The sequence below is a fragment of the Thamnophis elegans genome, chromosome 13 (genome assembly GCF_009769535.1).
Source record: "Thamnophis elegans isolate rThaEle1 chromosome 13, rThaEle1.pri, whole genome shotgun sequence".
NCBI lineage: Eukaryota > Metazoa > Chordata > Lepidosauria > Squamata > Colubridae > Thamnophis > Thamnophis elegans.
In genome coordinates, this window is record NC_045553.1 from 11,814,205 (window position 1) to 11,834,822 (window position 20,618).

The 20,618-nt window shown below is 43.9% G+C and overlaps 2 protein-coding genes and 1 non-coding gene across 14 annotated transcripts in view; all 3 read right to left on the bottom strand.

Annotated features, from left to right (window-relative positions):
• EP400 (E1A binding protein p400) overlaps positions 1–6,930 on the bottom strand; it is an 87,944-nt gene extending 81,014 nt beyond the window's left edge. For all 12 annotated transcript variants that reach the window (XM_032229001.1, XM_032228996.1, XM_032229000.1 and 9 more), the window contains exons 1-2: positions 6,776–6,930; positions 2,519–3,855 (exon numbers count right to left, since the gene is read on the bottom strand). In XM_032229001.1, coding sequence (XP_032084892.1) covers positions 2,519–3,829 — 1,311 coding nt within the window. In that variant the 5' untranslated portion in view covers positions 3,830–3,855; positions 6,776–6,930. The remainder of the gene's footprint in view (positions 1–2,518; positions 3,856–6,775) is intronic.
• Positions 6,931–8,680: 1,750 nt separating this feature from the next.
• On the bottom strand, positions 8,681–8,817 carry LOC116517266. Its single transcript, XR_004256437.1, has one exon. It is a non-coding gene; the product is annotated as a small nucleolar RNA SNORA49 (small nucleolar RNA).
• Positions 8,818–11,625: 2,808 nt separating this feature from the next.
• Positions 11,626–19,542, bottom strand: PUS1 (pseudouridine synthase 1). The gene is made up of 6 exons (XM_032229564.1): positions 19,208–19,542; positions 17,070–17,285; positions 15,801–15,938; positions 14,742–14,844; positions 13,196–13,893; positions 11,626–12,210 (listed from the first exon to the last, which is right to left on the bottom strand). The coding sequence occupies exons 1-6, from the start codon at positions 19,406–19,408 to the stop codon at positions 12,166–12,168; spliced, it is 1,401 nt and encodes a 466-aa protein (XP_032085455.1). The 5' UTR covers positions 19,409–19,542; the 3' UTR covers positions 11,626–12,165.
• Positions 19,543–20,618: the final 1,076 nt, after the last annotated feature.

The window sequence follows — 20,618 nt, forward strand, 5'->3', positions numbered from 1 at the left end:
AAAAAGGGGAAGCAAACGCCTGTGTGTCACAAGAAAACCCAATAACTGCATACATTTAATGGACCATTAAAAAAGATGCCTCGGAGGAGACAGTTTAAAGCCCACCTTTTAAATTGTCACTATGAACTGAAAACAGTCTTATTTTGTCCAGAAAAGCGATGAGATTTTTATTTTTTTTATTTTTTGCTGCACCTCACCTTTTTCAAGTGAACAGATTTTAAAAGGACTTTCTCAATAATACCTGCTTTTAAAACCTGGAGCCTTTGCCTAAATCTTAAAAGTTTAAAATCAAACAAACGAACGTTACATCGATGGGGTAGCTTCTCCTGACTTTATGGGGATTAATCCAGCAGTACAAAATAATTAATTTCCTGTGTGATGGAGGTGCAGCGCTTAACTGCCTTCTGAATATTTATTATGCCTAATGAATAATCCATCTAATTTGAAATGCCTGCTCTCCATTCAATCTCCCTAGTTCTTTTAGGAACACAGTCATTATCATGTGGATGAAGCAAACATTCTATTAATTTACTAACGCTGCAATTATACTCACTGCTTTTTATTAAAACCAAATCGGCCATAATTTAAACCTCTCTGAGGAAATGGTACTTCCAAACCCATATATTCTATATTTTTAATAAAGTTAAACAGCAATTGAGTCAATTTACGAAGCTTTAAAAAAACAACAGAAATCAACTTTCTGTTAAACGGATGTCACTCCAAACTGGAATTGTAGGACATCAACTATTAAAATTCCAATCATAGATTTCATTTTCTCTCTCAATAAAGGTGTGGAATTGCATAAAGATTAACTCACGGTTCAGAATAAAAGATTGGCAAAGTTTATGCAGTTTTACAAATAAATAAGATAAACAAACACCAGTTTATAAAATATGGACATCATTTTTAAAATTTTAGGTTGCAATTCTCAATTGTAACTTCTTTTGATTGCAATTCTGTATACAATTACCTAACAAGAAGTTTCCCTAAATTCCAAAAGGGTATGGAAAGAATTACATTTGAATTTTTTTATTTTCAGAAAAAGAAAGCTGGAAATTGGACATTTTCAGAAAAACGATCAAACAAAATACTGGATTGGGGGAAACCAATTTGCAACTTTTAAAACACATAACGAAGGGACATGAATCAGGATCCAAAAATCACATCGAGGTTCCGTCAAGTGATATTTAATATATATTTTGTCAGCAAAAGTTTTTTTTTTTTGGGGGGGGGGGGGAAGCCACAAAACTGGATAAAATTCCTGCACCTTTTTCTCTATACTTGAGAGTGCAAGTATAAATAAACGGCCCACCACAACAGACTTATTAAAACTGTCTTTTCCGATAAGAACTTTCTGAGTGATATCTAGAAGAAAATCTCAGATCGCAAAGTGAGGTGAACAAAGTGAAGCAAAACTCAAGACTTAAAACGATTTCAAGCTCAATTCTAACTCCTGCAAAGGACGATTTCATCAATCTCGCTTGCAGTTCTGCGATTTCTCTGAAGAAAAGAGCACCATTCAGAAAGAAACTTTTCCATTTTCTTGGAGTTTCCACTTCCCCATTTTACTACCCTTCAAAGATAAATGGAGAGAGACACTTCTATCCATTTACCCCAATCCGAAACGAACACCTTGCATCCCTTATTTGTGTCAGGTAAAGGTTCCCCTCGCACATATGTGCTAGTCGTTCCTGACTCTAGGGGGCGATGCTCATCTCCATTTCAAAGCCGAAGAGCTAGCTCTGTCCAGAGACGTCTCCATGGTCATGTGACCGGCATGACTCAATGCCAAAGGTGCACGGAATGCTGTTAGCTTCCCACCAAAGGTGGTTCCTATTTTTCTACTTGCATTTTTTACGTGCTTACGAACAGCTAGGTTGGCAGAAGCTGGGACAAGTAACAGGGGCTCACTCAATTACGCAGCGCTCGGGATTTGAACTGCTGACCTTTCTGATTAACAAGCTCAATGTCTTAGCCACTGAGCCACCGCGTCCCTTGTCTATGCATTTACCCCAATATATACATATACCTGTGGTTCCTAACCTTTTTTTGGCCATGCCTCACCTAAGCATCTTTAAAATCCTGATGCCCACCCCCCTCCGTGACATGAAATTCTTACTTTACTCAAAAGGTGAACTCTACTCACATGGAGGAAGCCTAAAAGGCCATTAACTTGGTTCAAACAAGGCTCAAATATTAAAAATATAATTGCCCCCATGTGAGGCCTGGGCCCCAGTTTGGGGACCACTGGTATATGCATTTACGTTTTATACATTTACCCCGATCCAAAATGAACACCTCCCATCCCTTATTTGTGTTAACACGCGTGCTAACGCAGGTCATTCAGAGCTCACGCTGCAGACTTGATGCATTCCCTGCTGGACCAGCCACACAATCTAGATTCCTAAAATGTTTTCTCCATCACAAAATTCTAATCCAACTTCGTTTTAGGGGGGCAGAGCCTTGGAAAACACGAGCTAACAGTTTTTAACCCAGGTACGCGAAGAGGAGCTCCTACCTCGTCGTTGATGACCTCCGACTGCTCTTCCTCCTCCTCCTCCTCCAGATCCAAGTCGTTCTGCCGAAGGTAGGCCTGCAGCGGCAGGCAATGCTTCTTCTTAAAGGCCAAGAAGTCCATCATGTTCCCTTGCAGGTGTTGCAGGAAAAACAACTCGACCAAGTACTCTTTGAAAGCGTCTTTCAGAGCCTCCATCTGCTTGAAGTGGTGCTCCAGGCACTGCTTCCTCATCTGAGCCGCTTCCGGAGTGGCCGGCGGGATTTCCTCGACTTTTTTGGGTTTTTTCACCACGGTGCAGACCGAGGGGGCCAGCGAGTGGCCGGTGAGCCCTTGAGGGATGCTGGCCCGGGAAGGGCTTGTGGGGGGCGGTGGAGAGGTGATGCCGAAAGCGGGGCCTCCCACCCCAGCAATTAATCCGGCAGAACTCCTGTCAAAGCCCAAAGGTCTGTTGGGAGGCTGCCCCTGCTGCTGTTGCTGCTGTTGCTGCATCCCTTGGATAATGTTGCTGATCTGTGGCGGCAGGTTGCTGGTGGTAATGTGACCAGGGTTAGGCAAACCTTGGATATTTCCTCCGCTAGCCACGGGGCTCTGAGGTCCAAGATGGTGGATGGTCCCTCCTGTTTGAGAATGGGGCTGGGACAGTCGGCGCTCTCGGACGGTCGACGAGGTGCCGGAGGATGAAAGCTGGACCTGAGCCGTGGCGCTTTGAGCGATCTGGGTGAGGCCCGACCCTTCCTGGTACACGAAGTGCCCGCCGTTGGAAGGGCTCAGGCTGATCTGCCTCACCAACACACTGGCGTCCACAAAGCCTCGCGTCGGGCTCTGGCTGCACATGCCCAAGCCGGGACCCGGGGTGCCTGCTCGGACGCTTGAAATGGTCTGAACGGACACCGGGCTGGGCTGGGTGGGGCTCTGCGACTGAACCTGAGGGGGCAACGGAGAAGTGACCTGGATGTAGGAAGGCGAGCCATGCTCGAACCGTCTTTGTTGAGGACTGAACTGAAAACTGGGGGAAGTCGGGCTCGGGATGGGCAGCGGGGTCAGGGTGATCTGCTGATTGGCGGTAGAAACAGGTCCCACGTTCTGCAAGGTGATGTTGACGTTCTGCCCTGCCACTGGACTTCGGCTCATGATAAACTGCTGGATTTGGTAGCCGGGAGACTGAGGGGCAGAAGGGCTGGCCGAAGGAGCAAAAGAAGGAGCCGGGGACTGTGGTAAATTGGCCTGCTGGTCTTCGCTCTCACTGCCGGTGAAGGATCGAGACCTCTGGAGCTGGCGCTGTGCATTCTGTGAACCAGTCCCATGGTGCATTATCGCGCTGACAGCGGTCTCGAATTCTAAAAGAAGACGGGAGGCAAAAAGTTCCATTAGGGGGGAAACTGACATCAAATTCCTTGTTAGGGCAATTGACCATCGCTTCCTACAATTCCACAGATAGAAAGTCCCTACAGAGAGTATTGAGGATAGCAGAGAAGATTATAGGAAGCTCACTTCACTTTATTCAGGATACTGCTTATAAGCACTATGAGCTTAGAGCTCAAAGCATTGTTAAGAGACTGCACACACCCACTTTAAGGTCTGTTTCTGTTGCTCCTCTCTGGGGGGTGAGATTTCAAAGTATTTCTAGCAGGACTTCCAGATTCTGGAACGCTATGCCATCCGTCCAGTAAACTCACAAGATTTTTTTTTCACTGTGTGTGTTTGTGTGTGTGTGTGTGTGTGTACACATTCGAACTAAACTGTGATGTTTCTGTGTCATACGTGTGTGTGTATGTGGGTATATGCATAATGGTTATCCTTTGAGAGCTGAACACAATGAAATTTTATTTTAATGTATGCTGATTAGTGTACATTTAAAGTGACAATAAAGTTCTGTTCTAGTCTATTCTATTCTCAAAGAGATTAAGAGGGGGGGGGAAAGGAATTGCCTTTATGAAAAGCTTTTGGATTTTAAGAATTATTATACTTGACAGGTATGATCATTGAAAAAACAGTTGAGGCAGATAACACAAAGTATAGGCAAAATCTTGGGAGAACTATGGACTGATAAGCATTTGTCCAAGAAATCAAATCTAATTCGGTAGCACCCATCTTCCTAACTGGAAACATCTCTTCCCAATCAAATAAATACACAGAAACATTTTATTAAAGCAACCTTCCAGCCAATTGAAGATACTGGACGCATCCTTTTCAATTGCAAATAGCACTCTCCAGAAAGGGCAGCCCATTTAAACCCTTATTTAAAAAACTAAAAAAATAACGGGGCATCAGGAGAAACAGTCTTACTTCTGGCAGGGAACAAAAAACACATCATCAAAAAGACTGTGCTCTTTGTTTCAAAGGCCAACTCAAATCAGACACAACACCTTGATCAAACGCGAGATAACTGTAAGAGTGATGATATATTGTGAAGTTTCATTTTCTTTTTACCTATTTGCTTTTTTGTATTAGTTGGCTACAGTAAATTGACTTAATAAAGCTCCCTTCTTCTATTTCACCTTATACTACGAGAACTCTTTTATCTTTACTTTATCTTACATTTTATCCTGCTTTATCTCACTGCAGCTATTTTATATCACATATCTCATCTGATTTTATTCTATTTTACTGTGCCTGATGCTCATCTTTGATATGGTAGAATATTATAACAGAGTTAGAAGGGACCTTGGAGGTCTTCTAGTCCAAGCCCCTGTCTAGGCAGGAAACCCTATACCACTTCAGACAAATCCAACATCTTCTTAAAAACCTCCAGTGTTGGAGCATTCACAACTTCTGGAGGCAAGTTGTTCCACTGGTTAATTAATTGTCAGAAAATTAATACTTAATTAAATAAACATTTAATTAACAAAGTCTCTTTCTCCTCCTTCTATTATTTGATCTTTTATCTTCACTTTATCTTACCTAATACATTTTATAAAATTTTATCTCACTGTAGCTGCTCTATCTTCCTTCACTCTATCTTATCTCATTTTATTCTATTTTACTCTGCCTGATTCTCATCTTTCATACGGTTCATTGACTTAATAAAGTTCTTTTCCATCCTTTTCTTTCCATCCTTCCTCCTTTCCTTTTCTCCACCTTCCCTTTATACTATTTGATCTCACTTTTTCTAACCTTCCCTTTAACTTACCTGCTACCTTTTATCCTATTTTATCTCACCATAGGCTGTTTTTATCTGTCTCCCCTTCACTGTATCTTATTTCATTTTAATTCTACTTCACTGCGGCTGATGCTCTTCTTTGATAAGGTCCATCGACTTAAAATAAAGTTTTTCTTCTGTTTCAGATTAACAGTTGGAAGGAACCTTGTAGGTCATCTAGTCCAACCCTCCGCCCAAGCAGGAGACCCTACACCATTTCTGACAAATGGCAGTCCAGTCTCTTCTTGAAAGCCTCCAGTGATGAAGCTCCCACAACTTCCAAAGGCAACTTCTGTCCCGTTGGTTCTCACTGTCAGAAAAATTCTCTTATTTCCAGGTTGAATCTCTCCTTGGTCAGTTTCCATGCATTATTCCACTTGATCTTACTGCTTTTACCTTCCCTTTATCTTACCTGCTACCTTTTATCCTATTTTATATCACTGTCGGCCGTTTCATCTCTTCCCCCCCTCCTTCACTGTATCTTATTTCATTTTAATTCCACTTCACTGTGCCTGTTGATGCTCATCATTGATACATTCCATTGACTCAATAAAGTCTTCTTCTCTTCTTTCCATCCCTCCTCCTCCTCCTCCTTCGCCTTATACTATTTGATCTCACTTTTTTTTTACCTTCTCTTTATCTTACCTACTAGCTTTCATCCTATTTTATCTCACTGTCGGCTTCCGCTGTACCTTATTTCATTTTAATCCTACTTCACTGTGCCTGCTGATACTCAGCTACTGTCCATTGACTGATCCATTATCCAACAGGGCATCCTATAGCTATCCTTTAAGAGACCTCAGCAGCCTGTTGGACCAGAGAAGGACCGTTAATCGTGGCCGTTCACCCTAAAAAAAAGATGCAGAGGGAGAGGACGAGCAAACAGCCCCGAAAGGAGTCCAGCAAACGTGCCTTCCATAGATAGTAAAAAAAACCCGCGTTCGCCTATCCCGCAACGTCACCTTTTTGGCTTTTGCCGCTTCCCGTTATTTCTCTCAGCAGGCGCGCGCGACGCATGGGATGGATGCGCTCGTAGTGGGGGGGGGGGGAGAGAGTAGGAACCGTAACGTTCCTTTTAGCGCGGCCTAAGCCGCCTAAACGCGGCCCCGGCTGGTTACCTTTTTCTTTCTTTTCTTTTGTTACGCCTTCTCGCGTCGGCTCTCAGGAAGCCGGAGCGCGCGAACGAAGCGTCCGCCGATGCTCAGCGAAGACGGCCCGCTCCGAGCCGGGCCCAGCCTCGGCCATCCGCTCCTGACAGGAAACGGATGGAGGCGTGGGGGAGGAGCCTGAGCAAGGGGAGGTGCCTGAGGAAGAAAACAAAAAAGGGCGCATGCGTCGGCGGACGAGCGCTGGCAAGGGACAAAAAAAAAGCCTCAGGAAAACGACGTGGTTTTTTTTTCCTCCCTTGCAATCGTATAGCTGGGAAGACATTAGTGCGCATGCGGGAAGAGCCTGGAGTAGAGACATAACGGGAAGGAAGCAGGGGAAAGAAGTCCACGCTCCGCATGCGCACTGGAGAAGCATTGCTAATTAAAAGGAATTAAGTCCTGACTTTTGAAGGTTTATCTAACCATTTCGGCAGTCAATTTTTTTTCGAATTACAGCCTCCTCAGTAATTAAGTCTTGCATTTTGGACGTGGCTTTTGTAAACAAATTGGGTTTTACTATTCTCATAAGGAGATATGTATTCTATTGATGCCCCTCTAGTCATGCGTTCTTGAATGCATTCAGTAAGGTTTAAAGTTATCCTAAGTCTTTCTCCCAATTTATCTCTGATCTGGTCCTTTAGTCCTTCCCCCATCACTCCAGTAACATGAGTCTGTCCATCTTGCTGTTGGTCATAAGCTCCTTTTTCCATTTTTCTCACCATTATGGACTGGAGCAGGGTGGCTCACGCGGTTAGAAGACTTGGTTCAAAACCGGAGACCTCCTGCATGAGCTCCTTGCAGGGATATAAAATGAGCCTCCCACCCCCCACCCCTGGGGTATCCCTGGGCAAAGGGGATGTCACCCACTCATCCTTTCAACCCGGAGGCTCTTTAAACAATCAACTTTTTTTAAGTTTCAAAAACATTCAGACACAATCATCCTGTTAGAATCCAGTTTATTTCCTTAGTTACAGATTACGTATCTGGATAGATGAGTGTTTAAATTAGACATACCCTAGTCGTGTGGTGATTACCCCCCCTCCTCCCTCCATAAAGGTGGCTTAGCGGCTAAGATGTTGAGCTTGTCAATCAGAAAGGTCAGCAGTTTGGCAGTTCGAATCCCTAGCGCTGCATAATAGAGGGAGCTCCTGTTACGTGTCCCAGCTTCTGCCAACCAAGCAGTTTGAAAGCATGTAAAAAATGCCAGTAGAAAAATAGGGACCACCTTTGGTGGGAAGGTAACAGTGTTCCGTGCGCTTTCAGCATTGAGTTATGCCGGCCACGGAGATGTCTTGGGACAGCGCTGGCTCTTCGGCTTTGAAACGGAGATGAGCACCGCCCCTATAGCCAGAAACGACTAGCATACATATGCGGGGGAACCTTTACCTTTACCTAAAGTCACTTTTTTTTTTGCATGCCCCTGCCACTGTTAACTTTATTTTAAAAAGTGGGACTTAGGAAAACCACACTGCTTTTTAAGTGGTTCTCTCAAACAGCTACGCTTCTTAATGGCATATTCCAGCCATTCAATGGCCCTGACACAGGCCGATTCTTTCCAAGGTTTAGAGCTTACAAGCCAGTTAATTCAAATGACAAATTCATTGATTCAGGAGAGAATCTTGGTATGTATCTTCTCGTGAAGATCTCAAGATCAATACATTATTTATACTGCTGGGATCTGTTCTGGAGATCAACTGTGCTCGTTACGTAGAAGGGGTGCCTGGCAGACAGTGCTGTCCAACGTGAGTATCACAGTTAGAATCAAAGTACCTAAAAAGGAAAAGAGAACCAGAACAGAAATTCCTAATTATGCATTTAGCAATCCAAGTATGAGATAATTTACTGATCCCCAATCAATCAACAGGTAACAAAAGGAATGTTTGCTCCAACTGTAAGCCTCAAAGGGAATGAAATACCCTTCTGGACATCCAGTCAGAACATTTTCACTGTCTCCTCAGGCAATGCCAAGGCACTCCATGGGTTGGGGAGCCTCTGGAGTAAGGCTGAGGAAAAGCAGGAGCTGCAATTAATATTCTGATGATGACACCATTCATAACCCACAAAATGTCAACCTTAAACTGTCTACCGTGGACCTCACCCCATTCCCAAGAGGTCTCTAAGGGGGCGTGCATAAGTGCACTAGGATGCCTACCGCCCCCATCCTACTGTTCTCATCTATTTGTACTCATTTCTGACATACATACATGATAGATATACCTGCTTATACTGATGTTTATATGTTATATTAGTACTTATACTTTTCTCATACATGCTTGACAAACCAAAATAAATAAATAAATAAATAAATAAAATCTCTCCCTCAACAAACGAGCTCATGATGGAATTAAACTATAACTTATTAATTATTCCAATTTCTCACCCTTGGATCCAGAAATCAGCAAAACCCACGATATATCTGTGTTAAACCCATGATGGAATTAAATGTATCTGCTAATTAATTTATATGTATGTAACTGCGCCTCTCCTCCAGAGGACTCTAGGCAGCTTGCAAGCAATGAAAACTATAAAAGCAATTCCAAAGAGCCACAAAACTATTGATAAGCAAGCAAGAAACAATAAGAAGCATGTTAAAAACCACAATAAAGCACATAAACTTCACACTCTACAAACCCATTCTTTAAAAACTACCAGCACGGCCATTGTACCGGCTGAACATCTTCAGGCTGGGTTTTGGGCTTAAAGCGTGGTCGGAGCTGCCGTCTTTCTATAAATCTTGGTGTGGAGTATGTGGAGTACTGGCTTTGTTTCAGTAAGTGGAATGATTGTTTGTTTGGTTGTATCATGATTGGTAGATTGGTGCTGGCTGTGTGTCGTTGTTTCATGTTGCAATGGCCTGGGTGGTGGATGGGGCCCGTTTGTTGATTAGGGCTGGTTTCCAGATGTTTGGTAGGCGGGAGGTATCGTCATGTTTATTCATGTTGTGGGGGTGTTTCTCTATTTCGATAGCTTCCATAATTATTCTCTTGTTGAAGTGTTCTGTTTTGGAGATTAACCTGGTTCCTTCAAAATTAATTTCATGTCTTGTAGCTTTAAGGTGCTGAAAAAGGAAGGTTTTTTTTGTGACTGTGTTCTGCGATGCGTGCATTTATTCTTCTATTAGTTTGTCCAATGTATGTGGCAGGGCAGATTTTGCATGGTATTTTGTAGACTCCTTGGTTTTCTAGCTGGATTTTGTCTTTGGGGTTTCTTAAGATGTTGGCTATTTTTTGGTCAGTGCTGAAGGCTGTCATGATATTGTGCTTATGGAGAATTTTGCTGATTTTATCTGTGGTGCCTTTGATGTAAGAGGGGAGGCCGATGCCGTTGTCCTGTTCTGTCTCTCGCTTTTTTGGGGGAGTCTCCCTTTGGATAGCTTGGTAATTGTTTTTCTTTGGAATCCGTTGGAGATTAATACGTTTGTGAGAGTCTGTAATTCAGTTTTCAGGTGGTCTTTGTCGGCTAGGCGTTTGGTTCTGGAGATGAGGGTCTTGGCTACAGAGTTGATCTGTGTATATATAATGTAAATATATATTATATATTATACACACACGCGCGCACACACCAGCCAGGAAAATGCCCTTCCCTTATTGTTTTAAAAAAATGAACTTTATCTACTTACTAGTTCTATGCAAGTTTGCTCAAAAGCATGTTTCTGCACCAGATGGTATCACTTTAAGAATCCCTTCAGATCATACCATCGTAAGCTCCACGTCTTGGGGGGGGGGGGAGAGATTCTATTGGTCGATTGCAATGTATAGCTCCGGCAGTGCAGGCGCAGTGGATGGGGGTGGGTGGAGTTGAAATCCTTTGTAAACGGAAGAAAACTAGCAAGATGTGATTCCCGCTACGGAAGCCAGCAAGGGACCAAATAATATGAAAGTAGGGGAAGCAAAGTATAAACATTCACCTCATCTCAGATTAACAGATTGGAAGGGACCTTGTAGGTCATCTAGTCCAACCCCACTGCCTAAACAGGAAACCCTACCTACACCATTTATTCATTATTGACATATTAAAAAATAACACCTGCAGGAATGTGAAATTTTGATTTTTCAAGCCGGCACAAGGAGAATAGCGATTAATAAAACTTAATATACAGATCTATTTTTTATCTTTAAAAAGGGTGAAAATTGTAGGCTTTGTCCTACAATTATAAATCATTATTATAAAAATTATTTTAAAAAATTCCAGCAGTTTTCCAACAATTTGGCTCTCCCGTGGTAATGCATTTTGCTCATAAAAATATACTCACATAATTGGATTCAAACCCCAATTCACCAAATAAATGATAATAAATAGCCATTTATTTGCAGCTAAGCTGTTCTTTTATTCTATTTTTTTATTAGGACATTCATAATCACCTATATACTCGTCCTTGACTTGCAAATATTCAGTCCGTTTTTTCAGTGTCATCATAACTTCAAACGGACACTGAATGGTTAAGTTGACGACTACCTGTACTTTAACTGTATGTTAACTAGTAAGCAAAACAACTATGTTCGGGCCAGAGGTGGGTTCCTACCAGTTCGCACCAGTTCGGTAGAACCGGTTCATCAAATCTACTGAACCGGTTAGAAGAGGTTCCACCAGTGGACCCGGAAAGCAGGCCACACCTACAGAAGAGGTTCCAAAATTTTTTGAAACCCACTACTAGTTCTGGCTTCTTTTTCTTGATGGCTTCCAACACTGAGAATGTTCTCTGACCTTCCCCCAGATCAACCAAGTTATGGCAGCATTACATGCAGCCTGGATTAGAAATAATTTTTTAAAAACCTTAGTACCTTGTGTCATAAGAAGCCTTTATTATTATTATTTTTCCAAAAGGAGCATTAAAAAAAACCTGAAATAGAATTTCCTTAAAAAAAAAAAAAAAGAGATGAAACTCAGATGTTCCAATCCAGAGTTTGTTTCAACCACCACATTATTTGGTCTATGAGAAAGTGAAAATAAAATAAAAAAAAACAAATTAAAAATATATTGTTTTTACAAAAGGAAGAAAGAGTTTCCAAAATCCTTACTATTCGGCTAAGCCAATAATCACAGAAAGCTTTCCAAGAGAACAATTAATTTTGGCTGTTTGGAAAAAAACCAAGAGAACAGCATTCTTAATGGCTTGCCCTTATCCGTAAGAGTCCGATAATTATTTTTCTCCGACATGTTTTTAAAAAATCATTTTTTTTATAGAGCATAATTTAAGCAGTGTTTGTTCTAGCTAGCAGTCTCCCTTTCCATTGCTGCAGTGAGGATGGAAAGCATCATTTCATTTGGTTCAAGACTAAGGAATATCCATCATTGAGAAAAGCTTGGTTTTCCTGGCCAAAGGGACTAGAATCCAGGGTATCAAAGGGTGCCTGAAATCCTCAATCAGAATTGTCTTCACATCCATCGCTGCCTTCAGGATCAGACTGAAAGAAGCAAAACATTTTAATTTTTCAATGGAGATTCTCCATCACCCAGGTCATAATAATCTCAAAAGTGGTTCCCCCACATCCCACCCAAAGGCTTTCTTGGGGTTTTTTTTTTCCTTGAAAATATTTCGCTTATCATCAAAGAATAGAATAGAATAGAAGTAGGAGAGAAATAGAAAAGAAATAAAAAAGAATAGGAATAGGAATAGAATAGAAATAGAATAAAAATAGAATAGAAATAGGAATAGAAAAGAAAATAATAAATAGAAAAAGAAAATAGGAATAGAAGAGAAATAGAAAAGAATAGAAATAGGAATAGAAAAGAAAAGAAAAAATAGAAAAAGAAAAGAATAGGAATAGAATAGAAATAGAATGGAAATAGAAAATAATAGAATAGGAATAGAAAAGAAAATAATAGAAAAAGAAAATAATAGGAATAGAAGAGAATAGAAATAGAAATAGAAGAGAAATAGAAAAGAATAGAAATAGGAATAGAAAAGAAAAGAAAAAATAGAAAAAGAAAAGAATAGGAATAGAATAGAAATAGAATGGAAATAGAAAATAATAGAATAGGAATAGAAAAGAAAATAATAGAAAAAGAAAATAATAGGAATAGAAGAGAATAGAAGAGAAATAGAAGAGAAATAGAAAAGAATAGAAATAGGAATAGAAAAGAAAAGAAAAAATAGAAAAAGAAAAGAATAGGAATAGAATAGGATAGGATAGGATAGGATTTCTTTATTGGCCAAGTGCGACTGGATACACAAGGAATTTGTCTTTGGTGCAGAAACTCTCGGTGTATATAAAAGAAAAAAAATACATTCATCAAGAATCAGAAGATAGAAGCTTCTCGTCCAAGAAGTTTAGTTGAGAGGGGACCTCAATATGAGCCTCACCACTTCTACTCCAGCCCCTTCACCACTGAACCCCCCTGGTTCTTGGCCTGAGGAGGAGGGATCGTCTCAAAATCGTTTTCCCTTACCTTGGCATCTCTGGTATCTTCCTGCAACCTCGAGATGGTGGAATCAAACTGATGGTTGAAGAGCGTCTCCAGCCAACTCATCATGGACCTCTCTTCCTTCTCCGTCTTGATAATGGTGGGATAGATGTGCTGCTCTTTGAAAGCCGCAATCTTCTCCTCTTCTTCTGCCCATTCCAGGGCTTCGTGGAGGCCGTCGTCCCCAAACCGCTGGTTGTAGCTCTCAAAGTGAACCCGTTCCAAAATCAGGCCCAGCCCAGGGGCTTTGGGAATGTCCACCTTCTCCTCTCCCCAGCTCTGCTCCATAATGGATTTGGCGGCATGGCCCTTCACGATGGCGATCACCAAGCCGACCATCTTACGGATCTGGTGCATCATGAAACTCTGCCCTTTCACCTTGACCACCGCAAACTCCAAGCCGTCCCTCACGAAGGGCTCTTCGCACAGCATCTCCATGATGTAACGTTTGGCGCTGGGGTCCTTGGGGCCCTTCTGGGAGGTGAAGTTGTGGAAGTTGTGGGTGCCTTTATAGCAGGCCAGGAGGTTGTTGACGGCCTCCAAAGTCTCGGCACTCAAGCGGTAGATTTCATCCTGACGTGTGTCGTCCTTGTGGGCGAAGGCGAACGTCGGCAGCATGTAGGAATAGGTCCGGGCATCACATCTGTTCTTGGAATTGAATTTCCCTGTCACTCTTTTCAGCCCTATTTTTTTTTTAACAGACAAAACTTTAGGACAGGGTGGCTAAACTTTCTCTCCTCGCGTGGCAAAATCGAGCACACGCCTATACCCATAATGCAATGCACCCCGTCCCCCTGAGCATGCGTGCACGACTCCTCCACACACCCCTGTGCATGCGTGCAACACCCATAATGCAATGCACCACACCCATAATGCAATGCGCTGTCCCCTGCTCATGTGTGCATGACCCCTCCGCGCCTCTCACACTCGTGCGTGTGTGCAACACCCATAATGCAAAGCACCCCGTCCCCCTGCGCATGCATGCACGACCTCTCCATGCCCCCCTGTGCATGCATGCAATACCCATAATACAATGCACTACACCCATAATGCAATGTGCCCCCCCGCTCATGTGTGCACGCCCCTCTGCCCCCCCCTGTGCATGTGTGCAACCTCCCGCACCCCCGTTAAAATTACATTTTTAATTTTAATCCCATTAAAATAAAAATTTCGACAATTTTGGCTACTACTGTATGTTTTTAAAAACAGATGCAGTGTCCTCGGGCAGAGGTCACTGGGCCACAAGGTTTTTTTTTTCCCTAAATCCTCCCACACCCCCAAAAAACAAAAAGAACGCAAATGACCAGCTATTGGCAAGGAATATAAATCCGTCCATTCCCACCATCCAGTCAGAGTTGAAGCAGCTTTTTGGATGAGAAGCAAAACATCTTCAAAAGAAAAACCAAGAAAGTCCTGTTGCCTCTTGAAAAAGTACCTTTGGAACAACCAGGACCTGGATGACTGAGAATTCCCTGAGAATCCCCAAGTTTCTTGTGTCTTATGATATAATTCTAAAGTCCTGTTGCCTTACCTAAAATTCTTATGTGAGAAGGTAGATGCTGGTTTATCTTCTGTAAAATATCTTCAATCAGCCAGACCTTCAAGGAAACAATCTGTCCGGCCGCAGACACACCCTGAATTTTTTCCCCCAAAAAGAAATCAAATAAAAATGAGGAATGGACTAAACAGAACTGGACAGAATCGGTACAACTGGTAGATGTTATAAAAATGCCACTGAGTCACATTTCGAAGAATGTTTGCCACTCAATTTGCAATTCACAAACTTGAAAATATTAAGTGTTAAAATTAAGTTCCAGGAAAAAAACAACAACTGTTCGTTCGAAAACCAACTGAATTACTAAGATCATGGCATCCGACCCTCTCAATTCCTGGTAAATGGATATGGAAGAAATGGAGGTAGATTATATTTTCCTGGGCTCCAAGATCACCGCAGATGGGAACTGCAGCCAAGAAATTAAAAGATGCTTGCTCCTCGGGAGGAAAGTTATGGCAAATCTAGGCAGCATATTAAAAAACAGAGACATCACCCTGCCAACAAAAGTGAGTCTAGTCAAGGCGACGGATTTCCCAGTTGCAATGGATGGCTGTGAAGGCTGGGCCATAAGGAAGACTGAGCGCCAAAGAATGGAGGCCGTTGGACTCTGGTGCTGGAGAAGACTCCTGCGAGTCCCTTGGACTGCAAGGCCATCCAACCGGTCAGTCCTAGAGGAGATCAACCCTGACTGTTCTTTAGAAGGCCAGATCCTGAAGAGGAAACTCAAAGACTTTGGCCACCTAATGAGAAGGAAGGACTCCCTGGAGAAGAGTCTTATGCTGGGAACGATGGAGGGCAAAAGAAGAAGGGGACGGCAGAGAATGAGGTGGCTGGATGGAGTCACGGAAGCAGTCAGTGTGAGCTTCAATGAACTCCAGAGGATGGTAGACGACAGGAAGGCCTGGAGGAACATTGTCCATGGGGTCGCGATGGGTCGGACACAACTTCGCAACTAACAACAATTACCTATTCAGCACAATCTTTAATTCCCCATCATTAAACCAATGGCCATTAGTCAAGAACTTCTGGTATTACCTTATCGGTCCTAGCACATCTCTGAAATGACATTTTCTTCATGTCTTCTCCATGGTTTTCTGGAATACATCCAGATTTTATGAGGGCTGATACTAAGTCGTCTTCAATTGTCCTGTACTGGGAAGATTTCACGTTGCGCTAAGAGATGGGGGGAAAGAGAGAGGGAGGGAAGGAGGGAGAGAGAGGATTGACTGTATTGACCAAAAATGAATTTGTCTGCTGCTTATTAAAAGCTGAAAACTGATTTACGAGGCCATCCGAGGAAGTCTAACTCCAGCTGAACTGGATCACCTTTATCCAAACAAGGACTTTAGATCCTGAGAACATTCAAACATCTGCAGAGAGCAGAATAACAGAGTTGGAAGGGAACTTGGAAGTCTTCTAGTCCAACGCCCTGTTCAGGCAGAAGACCCTATAAGAAATACTAATGGATCTGATAGTCATTTCAAGAAATCCTTTCTTAGTGAGCACCTAGAAGCCAAGAGGTACATGCCAAATTACAACTTTGTAGGCTTTATGGTTCTAGAAATTTCATGATGTGTTTGAGTGGTATTTGGATTTTATATATAGAGAGATGCATAATTTTGTATTCATTCATTTTAGTCATTTTTATCTAGAGTATATTGTAGGCGGAGACCAATTCAGAGCTGCGCGCAACAAAATTTCATTTTAACGTATGCAGATTAGTGTACATTCAAAGTGACAGTAAAATTGTTCTAGGCCCGTGATGGCGAACCTGTGGCACACACAGCCATTTGTTAGGGTACGCGAGGCGTTGCCCTGTCAGCTCCAGCGCGCATCCGTGCGCTGGCCAGCTGACTTCGGCCTTCTTTTGAGGCCGTTTGGAGTGCGAAAAACTGGCCCTACAGGCAAACCAGAAGTTCGGGAAAGGACTTCCGGTTTGCTCATAGGACCAGTTTTCGCCCTCCGGAGGCCTTCAGGAGGCTTCCCAGAAGGCTCCGGAGGGCAAAAAATGGCTCTACGAGCAAACTGGAAGTGACTTCTCTGAAGCCTCCTGGGAGCCTCCATGTGGGGGGGAGGCTGTTTTTGCCCTCCTCAAGCTTCTAGAAAGGTGTTTGTGTGTGTGTGAGCTGGTCGTGCCCGCATGTGCGCAAGGGGGGGAACATGCATAGCATTATGGGCGTGGCACGCCCATTCACGACCCCCTTGCGCTCCCCCCACTTTTGCCAAGGGAGCCAAAAAAGGTTAGCCATCACTGGTCTAGGTTCTAAGTCATATTCCCACGTGCCATTACAGCCAGGCACTTACCTGCATCCCATGATAGCCTTTCCCACAATACACCAGCAACAGCACAACTTTCTTCTTCGGGAACTTCTTCGCCTCGTCTTTGACCTCGTCCTCGTTGTCCTTCAGCCTTTTGGCATCGTGTCCGTTCTCCTCCTGCTTCCCAGGCTCCTTCTCCTCCCTCGGCCTCTTAGCCAGGCTGTTTTCCAGACTTCCAAATTGCTCAGCCATTGCAAGACACTGGAAGAGACCACAACACACACACACCCCACACACACAAGAATGCACAGTGTAACGGAGGACTAGCTGCTTCATTGCAAAGCTAGTTAGGTATGGCAGTCAAGTACAGTTGCAATGCTAGTCAGGGACAGTTGAAATAATAGTTAGATATACCTATAATGCTAATTAGGTACAGTTGCAATACTAGTTAGCTACAGTTGCAGGTAGCTACAGCTAGATACAGCTGCAATGCTAGTTAGGTAGAGTAGTAATGCTAGCTAGGTATAATTGCCATGGTAGTTAAGTACAATTGCAATGCTAGTCAGGGACAGTTGAAATAATAGTTAGATATACCTATAATGCTAGTTAGGTACAGCTGCAATACTAGCTAGTTATAGTTGCAGATAGATACAGCTAGATACAGCTGCAATGCTAGTTAGGCAGAGTAGCAATGCTAGCTAGGTATAATTGCCATGGTAGTTAAGTACAGTTGCAATCCTAGTTTAAGTACATAAGGGTAGAAAAGAGAGAACCCACAGATAAAAATGGATTTTAATCTGCTCTGCAGCCCCCTCCCCGGGACTCTGAGTTGCTTGTATAGAACATAAAATAATATGGGTGGGAAGGGTCCTTGGAGGTCTTGTAGTTCAACCCCCCTCCCAAAGCAAGGAGCCCTGTACCATCCAGAGAAATAGCGGCCCACTATAAATACAATTGCAAATAAAATACATGTAATACTGAAAAGCAGACGAGTTTTGCAGAAAAGAAGGGTTAAAAAGGAAGCATGCCCCCCCGCCCAAGACTCTGCCCTGCAAAAAAATAGGAAGGGGGAAGGAGATGCTGAAAATGTTTCTGTCTAGAGAAAGATGGATTGACGGGAGGGAGGGGAGGGGAGGGGAGGTAGAGGAAGGCAGGAAGGAAGGGGGAGGGAGGGAGGAAGGAAGGAAAAAAGAAGGGAGGGAGGAAGTAAATGAGAGGGAGGGTAGAAAGGTTGGGGAAGGAAGGAAGGGCAGGAGGGGAGAAAGGGGGTAGGAACGAATGGGCAAGAGAGGGAGGAAAAAAGATGTGAGCGAGGAAGTAAGTAAATAATGGAGGGAGGGAGGGTAGGAAGAAAGGAAGGAGAAAGATGACTGGGAGGATGGATGGAGAGAGGAAAGAAGGAAGGAAAAGGAAGGATGGGCAGGAGGGAGGGAGGGAAGAAGGACTTAAGAGGGAGAGGGGGGGTAAGGACAAAGGGGGGGAAGAAAAAAGAAGGGAGAGAGGAAGTAAATGAGAGGGAGGGTAGGAAAGTAGGGGAAGGAAGGAAGGAAGGAAGGAAGGAAGGAAGGAAGGAGAAAGATGACTGGGAGAGACGGACGGAAGGAGGAAAGAAGGAAGGAAAAGGGAGGAAGGGCAGGAGGGAGGGAGGGAAGAAGGACAAGAGGGAGAGAGGGGGTATGGACAAAGGGGGAGGGAAGGAAGAAAGATGGGAGGGAGGAAGTAAATAAAAGAGAGGGAGGGTAGGAAGGAAGAAAAAGGAAGGAAGGGCAGGAGGGAGGAAGAAGTAAGTAAGTAAGGGGATAGGAAGGAACTGGGAGGGAGGGAAGGAAAAAGATGGGAGTGAAGGAGTAAGTAAAGAGAGGAATGATAGGAAGGTAGGTAGAGGAAGGGAGGGAGGGAAGGAGGGAGGGAAGAAGAAAGTAAAAGAGGGAGGGAAGGAAGGAAAAAGATGGGAGGGAGGAAGTAAGTAAATAAATAAGAGAGAGGGAGGGAGTGAAGGCAGGTAGAGGAAGAAAGGAAGGAGAGATGGGAGAGAGAACGGAGAAAAAGATGGGAGGAAAGGAAATCTGGAGCTGAAAAGCAAGCAGGACCTTTGCAAAGACCTCCCTACGAGGACTTGCACGCTTCCAGCCCCCTCTGGCTGGTGAGAAGGAGGGACCCTCCTCCTGGGGGCATCTCCTTACCTCCTGACCGGCGGCTCCCCTCCAGCCTTCGCCCACCCAAGGGCTAGATCTCCAGGGACCGGGCAAAACTCCGCTGGCTTCCCCGAGAAACCCAGGACCCGGGCGCCCCTTCCGCCGACCCCCGGGGCCGCTTCTCCATGCCCCGACGGCGACCCTCAAATAACCCCAAATCCCCTTTGGCCCCCCCAGCAGCCTCCTCATTCCAGCAAGCGCTGCAGAGGAGCGGGGCTTTTTCTGCTTTTTTTTTTTTTTTTTGGCAAGCCTTCCGACGTGCAATGCAACCCCGGGTTCCCAACCCGGGACCACGTGGGAACCGGAGCAAAAGGAGGAGTGGGGAGGGGAGGAGAAAAAATTATGGGATGGCGTACGGCAGGCGAAGAGGGACCGCGTGCAACGGGCCGGCCGTGCAGGGCGTTACGCGTTTTGCTTTTGCAAACACACTGTCTCACATACACATACAAACACAGGCGCACAACGGCATCGGGCGCGCTGTTTTGCAAAAGTACCGTGTGAAAAGCGTTGCGCGTGGTACCGGTGTCGCGGTTTCCTGCCTAAGCAGGGGTTTAGACTTCCAAACTCTGTTATTCTATTCTGTTCTATTCTATTCTATGGAATAATGGATGGAAACTGAACAAGGAGAGATTCAACCTGGAAATAAGGAGGATTTTTCTGACAGTGAAAACAATCAACTGATGGAACAGAAGTTGCCTTCAGAAGTTCTCGGATCTTCATCCCTGGAAGCTTTTAAGAAGAGACTGGACTGCCATCTGTCAGAAATGGTGTAGGGTCTCCTGCTTGGGCAGGGGGTTGGACTAGATGACCTACAAGGTCCCTTCCAACTCTGTTATTCTATATTCAGTGGAATGAGTTGTGTTTGGAAGTTCTGGGAGCTTCATCACTGGGGGCTTTCAAGAAGAGACTGGACTGCCCTCTGTCAGAAATGGTGTAGGGTCTCCTGCTTGGGTGGGGGGTTGGACTAGATGACCTACAAGGTCCCTTCCAACTCTATTATTCTATATTCAGTGGAATGAGTTGTGTTTGGAAGTTGTGGGAGCTTCATCACTGGAGGCTTTCAAGAAGAGACTGGACTGCCATCTGTCAGAAATGGTGTAGGGTCTCCTGCTTGGGCAGGGGGTTGGACTAGATGACCTACCAAGAAGGTCCCTTCTCCCAACTTTATCTTCTGGATGCAGGGGGGGGGATGTGTGAACAGGACAGTTTTGAGAGCTTAGCACAGCCAAGTTTCAAAGTTTATTGAATAAACCCAACTTTATTAACCCTCCAGGCTGGCTCAAGGAGTGGGTGCTCGGTTGCATTTCAACCCAGTGTGAACCTAGAGATTCAAAACCTAGAAATAAGGAGAAATATTCTGAAGCAAGGCTGCAATCAATCAGAAATGATGTAGAGTCTC